The sequence below is a fragment of the Chionomys nivalis genome, chromosome 23, assembly GCF_950005125.1.
Source record: "Chionomys nivalis chromosome 23, mChiNiv1.1, whole genome shotgun sequence".
NCBI lineage: Eukaryota > Metazoa > Chordata > Mammalia > Rodentia > Cricetidae > Chionomys > Chionomys nivalis.
In genome coordinates, this window is record NC_080108.1 from 44,664,702 (window position 1) to 44,683,778 (window position 19,077).

Sequence of the window (19,077 nt, forward strand, 5' to 3'; positions counted from 1 at the left end):
ACAGAGGACCTGGCTCAGGCTTACTCCCTCAGAAGTCTCAGACTCATGCTTGGACTGGCAGAGTTTTCTGGATCCTGACTATTCCCTTTGACATCTCAGACCAATGCCCAGACCAACAGAGGTCCTGACTCAGGCCTATGCCTTTTGAGGTCCCAGACTCTCTCCTGGACCCACAGGGCTCCTGGTTTAGGTCTACTCCCTTTAAGGTCCCAGATTCACATCCAGACCCTTAGCAGTCTCTGGCTCTGGCTCACTTGCTTAGTGTTGCTCCCTTGTACCTGTTCCTGTGGAGTTCGCTGTCTCAGGTCTGCTCTGGCCCAGGTTGCTGTCTTAATTCTGGTCTGCAAATGTCTTTGGACTGAATCTGCTCCGGCTCTGTGGAGCTTGCTTTCTCAGGCCCACTCTGGCCTAGGTCCTTTGATTCTATTTATCCACATCTGTTTAATGCCAGCACCAAGTTTTATATTATATTATATTATTATTATTATTATTATTATTATTATTATTATTATTATTATTATTATTATTATAGCTCTAAAGTAGAAAATGATGTCTGGGATGGTAATGCCTTTGAATGTTTCTTTATTGTGCAGGATTCTTTTGGTCATCCAGGGTTTTTTGTTTTTCCATAGAAGTTGAGTATTGTTCTATCACAGTCTGTAAATAATTGTGTTGGGATTTTGATGGGATTGTATTGAATCTGTAGGTTGCTTTTGGTAACATTGCCATTTTTACTATGTTGATCCTGCATATTCAAGAGCATGAGAGATCTTTCAATTTTCTGATGTCTTTTTTAATTTCTGTCTTTAAAGATTTAAAGGTCTTGTCATACAGGTCTTAACTTGTTTGGTTAGTATTATCACAAAATATTTTATTTGAGATTATTGTAAAGGGTGATTTTTCTCTTATTTCTCAGCCCATTTATTATTTGTATATAAGAGGGCTATAGATTTTTTTTGAGTAAACTTGTATCCTGACACATTTATCAGCTGTAAGAGCCTCCTGGTAGAGTTTTTAGAGTCATTTAGGTATACTATCCTATCATCTGCAAATAGCAAAAGTTTGACTCCTCCTGAATATTTTGAGTGTTTTGAGACAGGGTATCTCTGTACCTTTGGAACCTGTCCTGGAATTCACTCTGTAGACCAGACTGGTCTTGAACTCACAGAGATCTGCCTGTCTGCTTCCTGGGTGCTGGGATTAAAGTTGTGAGCCAGAACTGCCTGGCTCATTGTGTACTTTTGCATCAATGTTAATGAGGGAGATTAGTATGTAATTCTCTTTCTTTGTTGCAGCTTTCTGTGGTCTGAGTATCCTCATAACTGTAGCTTCATAAAAGAAGTTTGACAGTGTTCCTTCTGTTTCTATTGTGTGGAATATTTTGAGGAGTATTGGTACCAGCTTTTCTTTGCAATTCTGCAAGAATTCTGCACTGAATCTATTTGGTTCTGGGCTCTTTTGGTTGGAGACTTTAATGAATGCTTCTACGTCATTAGGGGTTATCAGTCTGCTTAAATTATTTATTTGATCTTGATTTAATTTTGGTATATGGCACCTATCCACAAAAATGTCAATGTCTTTTAAATTTTCCAATTTTGTGGTGTACATATTTTTTTTGCCTCAGACTACTTTTTATTTGCAACTACATGATTTCATGCAATTTTTCTAAATAATGACATAAAATAGATTTCCTTGTGTATAAATAACTTACTCTCCATAAAGTCAATGCTCAAAGGTGCTAGAACACATCGCCCACTCCTACAGTGTTTTTGTATCCAACAGAGTCAATGCACAATATATAAATACTTCAGTCCAATATTAAAAACTCAGGCACTTGACTAACTTTAATAAAGTTTCTCAAACTATTTCAATATATCTAAAGTGCATATATATATATATATATATACTTTTTAAAGAAAGATTATTCTCAATAACTTTTCTATAAAAATAAGTTTGATGGTTTGGCCCATCTAACTTCACTACAAGTAGGAACTTTTAGTGTATATAGTAAGGTCTATTCTTCCTTTCTATCAACATGACAAAATCAAAAGGAGCTAGTGAGGCGCTAACATGTGAGGATTAATCTAGTGATTTTGGTCACAATGCATTCCAGGAGGTGGTACCCATGTCACTGGAATTGGACGGTATGGTTTATTATTCCTTCCTGGATTTGGATAACCAAATGGAACAGGAGGATAGTGACTCTGATGGCCGTTCCCTCGGTACATTCCTGGCTTTTTTCTGGGCAATGGATGCACATTGGAAGAGGTGGGAATATCAGTTCTGAAATCTGGTACACTGGGCTTGGTGTTGCAGTCACTGAACTTGGTTTCACTTCCACTTCTTTGCTTGTTTCTTCATCTGAAGAAGATGATCCTGAGTGATAATCAGAGGTCACCTTATCAAGAGCCCTGCTAACTTTCTTGGAAATCTCATCCTTGTTTTCATCCTCATTTTCAAAGCTGGCAACGATGAAAGCATTGTTTTTCTCTCCATACCAACAGCACACCTCTGGTGTACATATTTTTGAAGTATGACCTGATGATTCTTGGATTTCTTCACTGTCTTTTTTCATGTTCCCTTTTCATTTCTGATTTTGTTCATTTGGAGATTCTCCCTCCCTCTGCCTTTTGTCTGGTTTGGATAAGGATTTGTCTATTCTTCTTATTTTCTCGAAGAACCAACTTTTGGTGTCTTTGATTCTTTATATTGTTCACTTTCTTTCTCTTTTGTTGTTTTCAGTCCTCAGTTTATTTCCTGTCATCTACTCATTCTGGGTGCACTTACTTCTTTTTGTTCTAGATGTTTCATGTGTGCTGTTATGCCACTAGTGTGAGATTTCTCCAAATTCTTTGTGTCTGTACTTAGTGCTATGAGTTTTCCTCTTAGCACTGTTTCCATAGTGTGCCATAAATTTGGGTATGTTGTGCACTAATTTTCATTGTATTCTTGGAAGTCTTTAGTTTCTTTCTTTATTCTTCCTTGACCTAGTGATATTTTAGATTAGCATTATCCAGTTTCCAAGAGTTTGCAGACTTTTTGTAATTTGTTTTATTGATTTTTAACTTTACATTATGGTGATCTGATAAGATACAGGCAGTTATTCCAATTTCTATGTATCTGTTCAGATTTGTTTTTTCACCAAGTAAGGGGTCTATTTTAGATGTTTCCATGAGGTGCTGAGAAGAGGGTATATTCTTTTGTGTTTGGTTGGAAGGTTCTATAGATGTCTGTTAAGTACATTTGAGTCGTGTTCCCTTATTTCTCTGTTAGTTTTCTGTCTACAGACCTGTCCACATTGTTGAGAGCGGGTGTTGAAATCTCGCACTATTAGTATGTGGGGTTTGATGTGAGATTTAAGCTTTAGTAATGTTTCTTTTACAAATGTGGCTCCCCTTCTATGTGGGGCAAACATGTTCATAATCGAGACTTCACCTTGATGGAGTTTTCCTGTGATGAATATGAAATATCTTTTTCTATCTAGTTTGATAAATTTTAGTTTGAAGTCTATTTTGTTAGATATTAGTATATCTATATCCACTTGTTCCCTAGGTCCATTTGACTAGAAAATCTTTTCCTAACGTTTTATACTGAGGTAATATCTGTATTTGAAGTTGAAGTGTGTTTCTTGTATGCCGCAGGTCAACTCCTGTTTTCATATCCATTCCATTAGCCTGTGTCTTTTTATAAGTGGAGTCCACAGATATTAAGAGATATTAATGACCAATGATCGTTAATTCCATTTATTTTGGTGGTAGTGTGTGTTCCCCTTCTTTGGGATTTGCTGGAGTGGGATTATCTATTGCCTGTGTTTTTATGGGTGCAGCCAACTTCCTTGGGTTGGAGTTTTCCTTCATGTGCTTTCCGTAGGACTTGATGTGTGGATATATATTGTTTAAACTTGGTTATGTTATGGAACACCTTGTTTTCTCCGTCTAAGGTGATTGAAAGTTTCACCCAGTATAGTAGTCTTACTGGCATCCATGGTCTCTTAGTGTCTGCATAATATCTGTCCAGGACCTTCTGGTTTTCAGAGTTAGGTATTATTCTGATGTGTTTGTCTTTATGTGTTACTTCCCCCTTTGCCTTTGTAGCTCTTAATATTTTTTCTTCATTCTGTATGTTTTGTGTTTTGACTATTATGTGGTGAAGGATTTTTGGTCCAGTCTATTTGGTTTTCTGTAAATTTCTTGTATCTTTATAGGCATGCCTTTCTTTAGGTTGGAAAAGTTTTCTTGTATGATTTTGTTGAATATATTTTATGTGCTTTTTGAGTTGAACTTCTCCTTCTATACCTATTGTTCTTAGGTTTGGTTTTTTCATGGTGTCCCACATTTCCTGGATGTTTTAGGTTAAGCTTTTGCTAGATTTGTTTTCTTTGACGAGTCTATTTCCTCTATTGTATCTTCAGCACTTGAGATTCTTTCATCTCTTGTATTCTGCTGTTTATACTTACATTTGCGGTTCTGGATCATTTTTCTCATGATTTTTGCTTCTATAAATTTTGTCTTTTTTCCATTTTATTATCTCTATTTCAATTTTCAAGTCTTGAATAGCTTCTTTAAGATGTTTTTCTTGGATTCTTTAGGGGATTTGTTGATGCCTTCCAATTTTTTGTTTTTTTCCTCCATTTCTTTGAGGGGATTTCTCATTTCCTCTTTAAGCATCTGATACATTCTCCTGATGTTATTTTTTTAGGTCATTTTCTTCTGCTTCATTGATACTTGTTTGTTCAAGACTTGTTGTAGGGTCACTAGATTTTACTGGTGTCATGTTGTTCTTTGTTGTGTTGCCTGTGTTCTTACCTTGTCTACTCTTTTCCTCTAATTGCTGTAGTTGTGGCTGTCTGTGACTCTGGTGATTAATCTTCCAGGTGCCAGTGGATCCAAGGCTCAGATGGATGTTCCTCATGGTGCAGTCAGTGCTATGGTTCCAGTTACTCATTGGTCACTCTGTGTTCCAGGAGGTTGCTAAGTGCTCCCGGGGTTTGCACCACTCTCGTGGAGTGTGCTCTTGTGGAGTTCTTTGCTGTCCCAGGCCTGCTCTTGGCTAGGTCTCTGGCTCAGTCTTGCTCCTGTAGAATTCACTGCCTCAGGCCTGCTCTGGTCAAGGTCTCTGGCTTAGTCCTGCTCCTGTGGAGTTTAGCCTTTCCAGGTCCATCCCAGTACAGGTCAATGTCTCAGTCCTGCCCCTGTGGGGTTCACTCACTCAGGACTGCTCTGGTTAGGTTGTTGGCTCAGACCAGTTTTTGTAAGTGTCCTTGGTCTGGATCTGCTCCTGCAGAAGTCCCTGCCTTGGGGTTGGTCATGCAAAGGTCTCTGGCTCTGATCTAATCCCATAGAGGTCCAGACCCGTGTGCACCTAAACCTACAGAGGACCTGGCTCAGGCCTACTACCTTGGAGGTCCCAGACCAATGCCCATATCTGCAGAGATCCTGGATCAGGCCCACTGCCTCAGAGCCTGAAGAGGTCTCTGGTTTCTGCCTCCTCCCTTGGAGGTCCTAGACTCATGGCCAGACCCACAGAGGTCCTGGCTCAGGCCTAGTTCCTTGGAGGTCCCAGTCTCACATTTGGATCATCAGGAGTGCTGGCTCAGGTATACTCCCTTGAAGGTCCCAGATTCATGCCCAGACTTGCAGAGGTCTCTGGCCCTAGTCCACTCATTCAGTGGTTGCTTCCCTATACCTGCTCTTGTGGAATTTATTGTCTCAGGTCTACTCAAGCCCAGGTTGCTGGCTCAATCCTGCTCTTGTGGAGTTTGCTGCCTCAGGCTTGCTCTCTACAAATTGTTTCTGAATTAGCTGTATCACCAGGGCAGGCTTGGTTTTTCCAACAGCTCCAAGTCCTAAGAGTTCCTATTCAGTGATTTTTTTTAAATCATTTTAATGTCTTTCTAATAATCTTTGCCTCGTCTACCAGACAAACCATCTAAATAAATAGATGCTATACAGTCTCTTTTACCCATCAGTACAAAAATAAAACCGCACTTTGTACTTGCTGACTCTCCCCAGCACACATGCCCCGTCCCAATCCCTCCCAATACATTCATGTAGTCTGAACAAAGCTCGGAGCTCATTCTGTGCAAAGTGGTCTTGCGCTGAGACCTGGCGGGCGGGTGTGGTCCTCCACTTAAAGAAAAAAAAAAAACCTATACCACCTCGCCGACACTGAGCTCCTCCCCCAGTGGGCCGGAGGTGGGAGGAACTTGGCAATGAAATAACCATCTTACCAGATGATAACCACACAGCCCACATGGGCTCAAATGTGGCACTTCGAGTGTCCACACCAGAAGCTGAGGCACATTTTCACCCCAACCCACAGTGAGGGAAAAGCACTACCAACCTCTACATTCAAATGGGTGGAGTCAAGGGAAAGATAAGCAGGTGGCCACCACTCCTCACTTGAGTACTGGCCTTGGAGGGGGTTAGTGTGTGTAGGGGGGCCCTGTCCACTTGGACACTGTCCAGCTTCAGGCTGGGAGAAACCTGTGTAGCCACTCAAAGCCTGGAGCCATTCTCCCTAGGGAGCCAGACCACAGCAATCCAGAGTCATATGGCTGTCCTGAAGGATCTCCAGTCCAGGCTACAATCTTCCGGAGCTGGTGGGTTTCATAAAGGGTCACATGAGAGAAAAGGACACTTCCTGCTGCTACAGACAGGAGACAGCTGCCCGAAAGCCGCCTTTTCTGCCCTTTCCCCCCAGCCTCATGATCCAAGTTGTACAGGCATTTAGTCTCGTGCCCCAGGGATGGAGAGCATGACATCTACCAGATGCTGTCCCCAGAATTGTTGGCCAGCAAAGAAAAGCTTTAGTCACCCATCCCCACCTTCTCTGCCAGGGGTTGGGGCTCTTCTTGACTCCTTTTCCTGGTCCACCCCAACAATATCTAGATTCAGGACCCAGGATAGAGGTGAAGCAGGTCACCACAGGAGACTGCCCCCAATGGAAGCACTGAGTTAACCCTGGACAACTGAGAATTAAGGAGGAGGGGGAGACCAGGGACTTGAGAAGCTTGAGGAAAGAATCCAGGCAGATACAGGGTACAGGCTCTTTGGTTTGGGAATGAGAGTCGAGGAGAGAGCCATCCTACCCTTGCTCATGCAAACTCTGCTTGTCTCCTAAAAACAGACTTAGGGGCTGCTGGGACCCAGCCACACGGGTTCCTAAGGTGGCAGGGTGTGAGAGAGCAATTTGACCTTGGCAAGGGAGTTGCCCCTCCTCAGATAGGAAGGTTATCAGCCTATAGGGCACCTGTGCAAACTAGCAAACTGCCCCCTCACCAGGACCACAGGCTTGTGTGTAGCTGACTCACCAGAGCACAGTCCAATCCCCACAAGGTATGAGGGGTCATCCTTAGCTGTGTCACTCAGGTTCGGTGGGGAGGGAACACAGAAGACAAGGGCTGCCCTGAGAAAGTAGGGGGACACTCCCTTCTTGACTGCCCACACCCACTGGCATCCATGGATGCCCAGGTCAACTGAGCTGCAGGAGAGGGCAGAGAAGGGGTAGTACTAAAAGGGCTGTAAAGTCACCTGAGTCAGAAAGAACAGGAACTCCTGTGAAGGAGGGAAGGGCCAAGTGTCTGCGATCCTGGGTGGAAGCATCTGCACCTTGCACAAAGCCTGATTCTATCTGTAGCTGAGAGGGATGCCAACAGACTCAGGCTGGCCCAAGCTGTCTGATCCTGTCAGTCACGTGCCAGATGTGCAAGGTGGAGTGAAGGTGCTGGGGCAAGTTCATTTGTGCTAGAAATCACGCCATGTTCACCTGTCAGTTTCTAAAGGTGTGCAAGGTTCACGTGGAGGTCTATAGACATGGGGCAGGTGTGAACACACACACAGGCAGTGTGTGCACTCTGGAGTGGCTGGATGTGTTCATGGGCATCCCTACACAGGCCAGTACTGGGGGGACAGCACATTCAGAGGAGGCTTGGTTGGCAGCCTCTTCTCTGGTCCAGGCCATGCCCTTTGTCCTGATCCTGTCCCTGGTGGCCAAAGACAGCTTCCATGTCCCACCACAAAGCTGGAGTGGAAAGTTCATAGTAAAGACCCAAGTCAAGGAATAGGGAGGGAACAACACCAGAGAGCTAGGGCGGCTGCTCAAGGCAAGGTCGGGACCTCCTGGGCTCCCCCGACTCCTAGGATTTGCCTCTGTCTGGGCAGGAGAGCCCATCCCCATCTGCCCCGGAGATGAGACCCAGACAACACTGGCCTTCCCTCCCTGTCCTGGAGGCCCCTCTGTAAACAACCCTCATGGGGTAAGGGCAAGGTGGTGGGATCTTCCCCATGCTTCTGTTTTTTTTTTTTTTTTTTTTTTTTTTAATTTGGCCTGCTCCCAGCCCCTCCTGTCTCTGGAACTCCTCACCCAAGCCCCAAGGAACACAGTTTAAGAAGAAAGGAAGCAGCTGTCCACAGCTTCCCACTGCGGTCTCGGAAGAAGCCCTCGGCAGCCTGAGCCTCACGGAAGGTGACGGTGACGGAGTTGGCGGTGATGTCAGTCACGGTCACTTCACTTGAGGGGAGCGTGGGTGTCCAGGGAGGGGCCATTGGCCAGGTCTGCTTCTGCCTCCTCCCCAGGGGGCTGCTCCACAGGGTCCCAGTCGCCGGCAGCCTGCAGGACATCTGGGGCTGCTGACTCCTGCAGGGAGAGCTCCCGTGGATGGCTGTGACTCTCCAGGTGGGGCCCGCTGCGTGGCGGGAACTTCTTGCGTGAGAGCCGCAGGTACTTGTGGGCCTTGCGAGGCTTGCAGAGTGGGAAGGGCAGGGTAGGCACCAAGGGGCCCTTGTCCACCAGCTCAGCTGCCCCCGCCTTGACCACCCCCTCGGGGCTCCCGCTGCCGAGTGGGCGCATCAAAGAGAAGCAGAGCTCCTCCTTGCCCTTGGCTTTGTGGGAGCTCCGCAGGTCCATGCTGTACAGCCGCTGCAGCAGAAGACGCTTGGGTTTCGGACCTCTCTTCCTATAACCTGATGCTCGGTCTCTCTCTTCCTTCTCCTCGTAGGCCACGACAAGGCGGGGGTCCAGAATGTGCTCCTCTGGCTCCCATGTGCTGTACTGGGGGGGCCATCCTTTCCACTTCATCAGATACTCGACTTTGCCCTTCCGCACGCGCTTCTTCCGGATGCTCTCCACCGCAAACACCTGCTCGCCTATGGCTGACAGCTCCATGCGGGGCGGCGGGCGACGGGCCGGGGGCCGGCCGGGTCGGGGGTGGAGCTGCGAGGCCGCGGCTGCTGCCCGCGGGGGACCCCGTCAGGCTCTGCCCGGCGCGCACGCGCGCACACCCCCTAGCGCTCCCTCACGCCGCCGACGTTCCATTTTTGAACCTGTGCAACGTTTTCCTCAGCGCCGGCGAGCCCTATTCAGTGATTTTGAGCCGGCCTCTCTCTGCTCCTCCATGCCTCGGCTCCCATCATCATTTTCAGGCCCATGTGGCTCCTTCAGGTCATGAAATGCTGAGAGAGCAGGCCCAGGCCTAGCCACCAAGGCTTTCCTCAGTCACCTCAGCTGCCACCAATTCTTTCTTCTATGAGTTACCTTGGTCTTATCACAGCAATAGAAAAATAACTAATACCGAAGTTGGTACCAGAGAGTAGGGTATTAATAGCTGCTGACGGACCTAAGCTGGTAATCTTATTTTGGTTTGGTCTGGTTGGTTGGTTGGTTGTTGTTTTACTTTTTTGATGTGGAAGACTTTGGGACATTTGAAAAGTGGTCAAATCCTGTATGTAATGCTTAATGGGCCAAACTAAGATAGAGAACAAAGATGGTAGTGCCAAGAACTAAATACATATCCACTGCTGTTAGGATTCTAAATGGGTTTGGTCACTGTGGAAGTCAGTGTGCAGAATCCTCAAAAAAGCTAAAAATATCTACCAGATGACCCAGCTATACCACTCCATGGCATGTGCCCAAAGAACTCAATCATCGTCTCTGCAGATGTTTTCTCAGGCATGCTCATTGATAGAGCTAGAAAATGACACCCACCAAGGGTTCTACAACTGACAAATGGATACGAAAATGTGATTCATGTGCTCTACGGAATACTACTCAGCTATAAAGAAAACTGACATCATACACTTTGCAGGTAAATGGATGGAACTAGAAAAGATCTTATTGAGTGTGGTAACCCAGACACACACAAAAAAATATTACATGTTTTCTCTTACTGGAGGCTCCTAGGTCCAAACTTTCACATGTGAGTACATGTTTGTACATGTTCTGTTAAATAAAATAAAGTTAATTACCACGATCAGGTGGTTGTCTCCTTTACAAGAAAGTGGTTGGGGAGCCAAAGAGAAGGTAATGTCAGGGTAAGAGTGACCATAAAGGAGAAATGGAAAGGATTGCTGATTAGAGAGGGAGAGGGAAATAAATACAGAGAGGAGAGCAAAGGAAAATAGAATACTAGATATCTGAGCAGAAATGTGAAACATGGGGCTTTTTAGAAAGGGAGAAGGGGAGAGGAGGGAGGTTGGTTAATCAACCATAAGAATGTTTCAAAAACCCACAAAGAATCATACAATTAACTATTTACCTAACCACACACACACACACACAAATATACATGTTAGTCATTATGTATAAAGATAGTGTTAATGAGATTTTATCATATGCAAAGGCAGTGCTCCCCAAACAACTGAAGGCCACCTGACTAAGGCACCAGTGCCAGATATGAGAAGCCGTCTTTTGAGTTGTTGGTCAGAGTTCTCAAGAGACTCTTAAAATATACAGCCTAATCACTACCGTATTATCAGTTTTAAAATAAGGACTTTTAGCCGGGCGGTGGTGGCGCATGCCTTTAATTCCAGCACTCGGGAGGCAGAGGTAGGCGGATCTCTGTGAGTTCGAGACCAGCCTGGTCTACAAGAGCTAGTTCCAGGACAGGCTCCAAATGCTAAATAACCCAATTAAAAATGGGGCACTGATTTGAACAGAGAATTCTCAACAGAAGAAGTTCAAATGGCCAAAAGACATTTAAGGTCATGCTCAACCTCCTTAGCGATCAGAGAAATGCAAATCAAAACAACTTTGAGATATCATCTTAACCTGTCAGAATGGCTAAAATAAAAAACACCAAGGATAGCCTTTGCTGGAGAGGTTGTGGAGAAAGGGGTACCCTCATCCATTGCTGGTGGGAATGCAAACTTGTGCAACCACTTTGGAAATCAGTGTGGCGGTTTCTCAGAAAAATTGGGATCGACCTACCCCTGGACCCAGCAATAGCACTCTTGGGAATATACCCAAGAGATGCCCTATCATATGACAAAAGCATTTGTTCAACTATGTTCATAGCAGCATTATTTGTAATAGGCAGAACCTGGAAGCAACCTAGATGTCCTTCAGTGGAAGAATGGATGAAGAAAGTGTGGAATATATATACATTAGAGTACTACTCTGCGGTAAAAAACAATGACTTCTCGAATTTTGCATGCAAATGGATGGAAATAGAAAATACTATCCTGAGTGAGGTAACCCAGACCCAAAAAGAAGATCATGGGATGTACTCATTCATAATTGGTTTCTAGCCGTGGATAGGGGTCACTGAGTCTATAATTTGTGATCCTAAAGAAGCTAAATAAGAGGGTGAGCCCAAGGAAAAATATATAGTTATCCTCCTGGCTATGGGAAGTAGACAAGATTGCCGGGCAAAAAATTGGAATCTTGGGGGTTGGGTGGGATGGGGGTAAGGGGAGATGGGAAGAGAAAAGTGTGAAGGAGAGGATGAGGGGAACTTGGGGAAACGGGATGATTGGAGATAAAGGAAAGTTGGATAGGTGAGCAGGGAAGCACATATCTTAGTTAAGGGAGCCACCTAAGGGTTGGCAAGAGACTTGAACCTGGAGTGGCTACCAGGTGCCAGGGCAATGTCCCCAGTTATTTCCTTGGGCAGCTGAGGATAGGGAACCTGAAATGACGCTATCCTATAGCCATACTGATGAATATCTTCCATATCACCATAGAACCTTCATCTAGAGATGGATGGAGATAGAGACAGAGACCCACACTGGAGCACCGGACTGAGCTCCCAAGGTCCTAATGAGGAGCAGAAGGAGGGAGAACATGAGCAAGGAAGGCAGGACCACGAGGGGTGCACCCACCCACTGAGACAGTGGGTCTGATCTATTGGGAGCTCACCAAGGCCAGCTGGACTGTGACTGAAAAAGCATGGGATAAAACCAGACTCTCTGAACATGGCGGACAATGAGAGCTGATGAGAGGCCAAGGACAATGGCACGGGGTTTTGATCCTTCTTCATGTTCTGGCTTTGTGGGAGCCTAGACAGCTTGGATGTTCATCTTCCTAGACATGGATGGAGTGGGGAGGACCTTGGACTTTCCACAGGGCAGGGAACCCTGACTGCTCTTGGGGCTGGAGAGGGAGGAGAAGAGGAGTGGGGGGAGAGGGAGAGGGGCAGGAGGAGGGGGAGGGAAATGGGAGGCGGGGAGGAGGAAGAAAATTTTTTTCAATAAAAAAATTAAAAAAAAAAACAAAAATAAAAAAATACAGCCTAGTGATGTTGTCCTTGGTTCCTACCCAGAGTGTAATTCCCTATTGATGAAGACACCAAACACTTCAGAAAACGATCCCCAAGACCTGTTAACTGAAATTACCTGAACATTCTCTTTCTACAGTCTAACTTCCATGGTCATGCAAGCTTCAAAGGAAGGAAACAACCTACACAATTTTTTTGAGGTTGGGTATTTATTTAGTGGTTATGGAAGGGAAGGAAGAAGGGGAGAAGAATAGGAAGAGAGAAAGAGAGAGAGAGGGGGGTGGTGAGACAGAGAGAGGAGAGACAGAAGCTGCCTCTCTGATAGTGAGCTGGAAAATCCAACCTACACAATCTTAACCCAACTTTATACCTTTGAACCCACAACAATAACCAGAAGGTTATGATAACCCTAAAGATGCACTATTGACAAACATACCTTAGTGCTGACCACAAGCTCTCCAATTGATTTTAAGACCCATATGTGAAAAGGAATACCATACCTTGTAGGGGCAAACTTCCTAACTACTCAGTCCTAGAGAAATTATGGTTATTATAGGAGAATGTACAGCCACTAAACCAGAATAATCTGTAACAACGATAAACAAGAATTATACTCACTGATAAGTATAGTCATCATCCTTCATCAATGAATTTCCCTTTGCAACAGATGGAGACTACTACACAAAACCACAATCAATCAAACCACAGGGTTGTGTAGTTCACACTCCACACACCAGTTAAAGTTGAGTAGGAGGAGGTGGAAAGATTGTAAGGGACAGAGAGTCAGGGAGTTTGCTGTGAGACGGTGCCTCCCAGTAGCATATAACAGAAGCATTTAACATAATGTCTCACCAACATGTATGTACTAATGAAAATCCAAGGACTCAAGTCTAAATAAAAACACCTCAACCAAAGAATGTTGAGGGTAGGAGAAATAGCCTTCCTCATGAGGAGCACACACTTGCTATTGGTGACCCCAAACTAATGGTCAAACCTAAAAACATGCTTACAAGAAAGATTATATAGATCCTCCGCCCCCCGACTGCCGCGCGCTCCCTCCCTTGCGTCTCCTCCGGGCCCCTCTCTCCTCCGTTCCTCCGCGCTCCCTCCTTCTCCCTCCTTCTCCCTCTTCCTCCCTGCTCCCATCCCCCTCTCCCGAGCGCCCTCCCTCCGCCGTCCGCTTTCCTGTGCGAGTCGCCGGACGCGCCGCCCAGCCCGTCCGCCTGTCCGCCCGCCCGCAGCCCGGCGCCGGGCCGGGGCCTCAGGCCAGGACGCGTTTGTGGGCGGCTGGCCTCGGGGCGGGCTAGGGGCGCGCGGCACGAGCGGCGGGAGGGTCGGGGGTCGCGGGCCTCGCTGGGGCCGCGAGTGCGGGCGGAGGCGGGCGGCGCGTTCTGGGCGGGCGGGGAGTGCGAGAAGCCAATCGGGGCTGCGCGGGGAGAGAGGCATGGGGGCCACCCTCCGGGGGGGGCGGGGCCGCCACCGCCGCCGCGGCAGCAGCGACTGAAGCCGCGCAGCGAGGAGGGGCGGGGAGTGGCCGCCGCCGTCCCCGGGAGGCGCCGGAGCCCGACTGCACTCGCAGCCAGCCAGCCGTCCCGAGCCGCTCACAGGTCACCTCTGACCCTGTTTTCCTAATCCTAGACCTAGTTACTTCGTGAAGGGGGCACTGAGGCTCGGCAGTGTTTCACAGAGAAAACCCTGCGAGTACCACGTGCCTACAACTGCTTCCAGCTTCCCAGACCACAGCTGTGGGGAGCTTGGGGTACAGCATACGAGATTCTGTATTAAGCTGCCCAGGCAGAGGAGAATGGGGTCTCCACAGCCTGAAGAATGAAGACACGACAGAATAAAGACTCAATGTCAATGAGGAGTGGACGGAAGAAAGAGGCCCCTGGGCCCCGGGAAGAGCTGAGATCAAGGGGCCGGGCCTCCCCTGGAGGGGTCAGCACGTCCGGCAGTGATGGCAAAGCTGAGAAGTCCAGGCAGACTGCCAAGAAGGTGCGAGTAGAGGAGACCTCTACCCCAAAGGCCAGCAAGCAGGGCCGCAGTGAGGAGATCTCAGAGAGCGAAAGCGAGGAGACCAGTGCACCCAAAAAGACCAAAACTGAGCAGGAGCTCCCTCGACCACAGTCTCCCTCGGATCTGGACAGCTTGGATGGGCGCAGCATTAATGACGATGGCAGCAGTGACCCTAGGGACATAGATCAGGATAACCGAAGCACATCTCCCAGCATCTACAGCCCTGGAAGTGTGGAGAATGACTCCGATTCATCTTCCGGCCTGTCTCAGGGCCCGGCCCGCCCCTACCACCCACCTCCACTCTTTCCTCCTTCCCCTCCACCACCAGACAGCACTCCCCGACAGCCAGAGCCCAGCTTTGAACCCCATCCTTCTGTGACACCTACAGGATATCATGCTCCAATGGAGCCACCCACATCTCGATTATTCCAGGGCCCGCCTCCTGGAGCCCCTCCCCCACACCCACAGCTCTACCCTGGGAATGCTGGTGGAGGTGTTTTATCTGGGCCCCCCATGGGTCCCAAAGGGGGAGCAGCTGCCTCTTCAGTGGGTACCCCTAGTGGAGGCAAGCAGCATCCCCCACCCACCACCCCAATTCCAATATCAAGCTCCGGGGCCAGTGGTCCCCCTCCAACAAAGCCACCTAATGCTCCAGTGGGTGGTGGGAACTTACCTTCTGCTCCACCATCAGCTACTTTCCCCCACGTGACCCCAAACCTGCCTCCTCCACCTGCCCTAAGACCCCTCAACAATGCCTCAGCCTCTCCTCCTGGCATGGGGGCTCAGCCAATCCCTGGGCATCTGCCCTCTCCCCATGCCATGGGTCAGGGTATGAGTGGACTTCCTCCTGGCCCAGAGAAGGGTCCAACTCTGGCTCCCTCACCCCACCCTTTACCCCCAGCTTCTTCCTCCTCTGCCCCTGGGCCCCCAATGCGGTATCCATATTCATCCTCCAGTAGCTCTGCAGCAGCTTCTTCTAGTTCTTCCTCCTCCTCGGCCTCCCAGTACCCAGCTTCCCAAGCTCTGCCCAGTTATCCCCATTCCTTCCCTCAGCCCACAAGTATGTCTGTCTCTAATCAGCCACCCAAGTATACCCAGCCTTCCCTCCCATCCCAGGCTGTGTGGAGTCAGGGTCCTCCACCTCCTCCTCCCTATGGCCACCTCTTGGCCAACAACAACACCCATCCAGGCCCTTACCCTCCTGCTGGAGGCCAATCCACAGCCCACCCACCAGCCCCTACACATCACCATCACCAGCAGCAGCAGCCACAGCCACAGCAACAACATCATCCTGGAAACTCCGGGCCCCCTCCACCCGGGGCATATCCTCACCCCCTAGAGAGCAGCAGCTCCCACCATGCACACCCTTACAACATGTCTCCCTCCCTGGGGTCTTTGAGGCCCTACCCACCGGGGCCAGCACACTTGCCTCCTCCTCATGGCCAGGTGTCCTATAGTCAAGCAGGTCCCAATGGCCCCCCAGTTTCCTCCTCTTCCAACGCTTCCGGCTCTTCCTCTCAAGCCTCCTACTCCTGCTCGCACCCCTCCTCATCCCAGGGTTCCCAAGGGGCATCCTACCCCTTCCCACCCGTTCCTCCAGTCACTACTTCCTCAGCTACACTTTCTACTGTCATCGCTACCGTGGCTTCCTCGCCTGCAGGCTACAAGACGGCCTCACTACCCGGGCCCCCTCAGTACAGCAAGAGAGCCCCATCCCCTGGGTCCTATAAGACCGCCACTCCGCCTGGATACAAACCGGGGTCACCACCCTCCTTTAGAACAGGGACCCCGCCTGGCTTTCGAGGCACCTCTCCGCCAGCAGGCCCAGGGACCTTCAAGCCAGGCTCACCCACTGTGGGGCCAGGGCCCCTGCCACCTGCGGGGCCTTCGAGTTTGTCATCTCTGCCTCCACCACCCGCGGCCCCAGCGACAGGGCCGCCCCTGACTGCCACGCAGATCAAACAGGAGCCAGCTGAAGAGTATGAAGCCCCCGAGAGTCCGGTGCCCCCGGCCCGAAGCCCCTCGCCCCCTCCCAAGGTGGTGGACGTGCCCAGCCACGCCAGTCAGTCAGCCAGGTTCAATAAGCACCTGGACCGTGGCTTCAACTCGTGCGCGCGCAGCGACCTGTACTTCGTGCCGCTGGAGGGATCCAAGCTGGCCAAGAAGCGCGCGGACCTGGTGGAGAAAGTGCGGCGCGAGGCCGAGCAGCGCGCACGCGAAGAAAAGGAGCGCGAGCGCGAAAGGGAGCGCGAGAAGGAGCGGGAGCGCGAGAAAGAGCGCGAGCTGGAGCGCAGTGTGAAGCTGGCCCAGGAGGGCCGTGCTCCAGTGGAGTGCCCATCTCTGGGTCCAGTGCCCCATCGGCCTCCCTTTGAGCCTGGCAGCGCTGTGGCTACAGTGCCCCCTTACCTGGGTCCTGATACTCCAGCCCTGCGCACTCTCAGTGAATACGACCGACCTCATGTCATGTCTCCTGGCAATCGCAACCACCCATTCTATGTGCCCTTGGGGGCAGTGGACCCGGGGCTTCTGGGTTACAATGTCCCAGCCCTGTACAGCAGCGACCCAGCTGCCCGCGAAAGGGAGCGGGAAGCCCGTGAACGCGACCTCCGTGACCGGCTCAAGCCTGGCTTTGAGGTGAAGCCTAGTGAGCTGGAACCCCTACATGGGGTCCCCGGGCCAGGCCTGGATCCCTTCCCCCGACATGGGGGCCTGGCTCTACAGCCTGGGCCACCTGGCCTGCATCCCTTCCCGTTTCATCCGAGCCTGGGGCCTCTAGAGCGAGAACGGCTAGCGCTGGCAGCTGGGCCAGCCCTGCGTCCTGACATGTCTTACGCTGAGCGGCTGGCAGCTGAAAGGCAGCATGCAGAAAGGGTGGCAGCCCTGGGCAATGACCCTCTGGCCCGACTGCAGATGCTCAACGTGACTCCCCATCACCACCAGCACTCCCACATCCACTCCCACCTTCACCTGCACCAGCAGGATGCCATTCATGCAGCCTCCGCCTCGGTGCACCCTCTCATTGACCCCCTGGCCTCAGGGTCTCACCTTACCCGGATCCCCTACCCAGCTGGGACCCTCCCTAATCCCCTTCTTCCTCACCCTCTGCACGAGAACGAAGTTCTTCGTCACCAGCTCTTTGCTGCTCCTTACCGGGACCTGCCAGCTTCCCTTTCTGCTCCCATGTCAGCAGCTCATCAGCTGCAGGCCATGCACGCCCAGTCAGCTGAGCTGCAGCGCTTGGCACTGGAACAGCAGCAGTGGCTGCACGCCCATCACCCATTGCACAGTGTACCACTGCCCGCCCAGGAGGACTACTACAGTCACCTGAAGAAGGAGAGCGACAAGCCGCTGTAGAACCTGCGATCCAGAGAGCGCCCACTGCTCTTTCACCCAGACCTTGGAGGACTACTCCACCCTTTTGCCGCACCCCCACCCCCCCAGAGCCGAGGAGAGGATGCTGCCCACTGGCAGAGCTTCTGCAGCTGGGCAGAGGGAGGGAGGGAAGAAGGGACAGACAAGGTTAAGGCCCAGGGTTGTGTGCAGAGGTGGGAAGTGGCAAGGGTGGGGACAGAAAGTGCACAGTATCTTGGACCAGGTCCCTCTTCCTTATCCCCTGCTTTTCTTCTCCTCCATGCCCAATCCTTGGTGCCACTGCTCCTCCCCTAACCCATTGGTGTGATTATTTCATCTGTTAGATGTGGCTGTTTTGCGTAGCATTGTCTGCTGCCCCTGCCCCATCCCCCTGTGTGCACCCCCCTCGGCGATGTGTGCCCCTTGCCCGTCCCACATTAATAATTTATATATATAAATATCTATATGATGCTCTTTAAAAAACATCCTGACCAAAACCAACCAAACAAAAATATCCTCACACTTCAAAAAAAAAAAAGAAAGATTATATAGTCTGAGTAGGTTGTGTTTGTGTACATAGAAATACATATATGTATATAAATGAATGTGTGTAAAAGTGAGCAAAGAGGCCATGGTTTGAAAGAGAACCAGGCAGAGTACACGGGAAGGACTGAGATGAATAAAGGGAAAAGGTATATGATGTAAGTATAATCTCAAGAAATAATTTTCTAAAAAAATCACAAGGCTAGACAGTTCTGAAATCTATGAACCAGGAAACCCTAATGAAATGGGTAAAATTCTAGATCAGAGATCAAAATTCTGGGTAAGAGAAATTAAATCAAAAATAGGTTCAAAACGTAAACAGACCTTTAGAAAAAAATGAGAACCAACTGACATAAGCCTTCCTTTAAATTCCATTTTATAGAAAATAGGGCACATCTTCTTCCTTCCTAAGCAGCTTAGAGGTGTTGTAATCCAGAAGTTTTATTTATTTTAATTGTAAAAAATATGGTGTCTCCCTTTACAATCTGACTGGTAGCATGGACATTATCTGTGGTAATAGAGTTGGTTGCTCATTCCTGGACTCTTAAAATGGTTAAGTCCTAAACATTAGATTGCAAAATCACTCACCCAGAAAAAAATAAATACTACAACTTGAAAGATATGAAAACCTACTACATCCTTTAAAACATCTGCAGAACAGCAGCGTGGGGCTT

The 19,077-nt window shown here is 48.9% G+C and overlaps 1 protein-coding gene and 1 pseudogene across 1 annotated transcript; one reads left to right on the forward strand and one right to left on the reverse strand.

Annotated features, from left to right (window-relative positions):
* Positions 1 to 7,349: 7,349 nt before the first annotated feature.
* LOC130865060 (chromobox protein homolog 7-like) lies at positions 7,350 to 9,308 on the reverse strand (annotated as a pseudogene).
* A 4,831-nt stretch (positions 9,309 to 14,139) lies between these two features.
* LOC130865052 (atrophin-1-like) lies at positions 14,140 to 18,217 on the forward strand. The gene has a single exon (XM_057755911.1). The coding sequence runs from the start codon at positions 14,321 to 14,323 to the stop codon at positions 17,861 to 17,863; it is 3,543 nt and encodes a 1,180-aa protein (XP_057611894.1). The 5' UTR covers positions 14,140 to 14,320; the 3' UTR covers positions 17,864 to 18,217.
* The last annotated feature ends 860 nt before the right edge of the window (positions 18,218 to 19,077 follow it).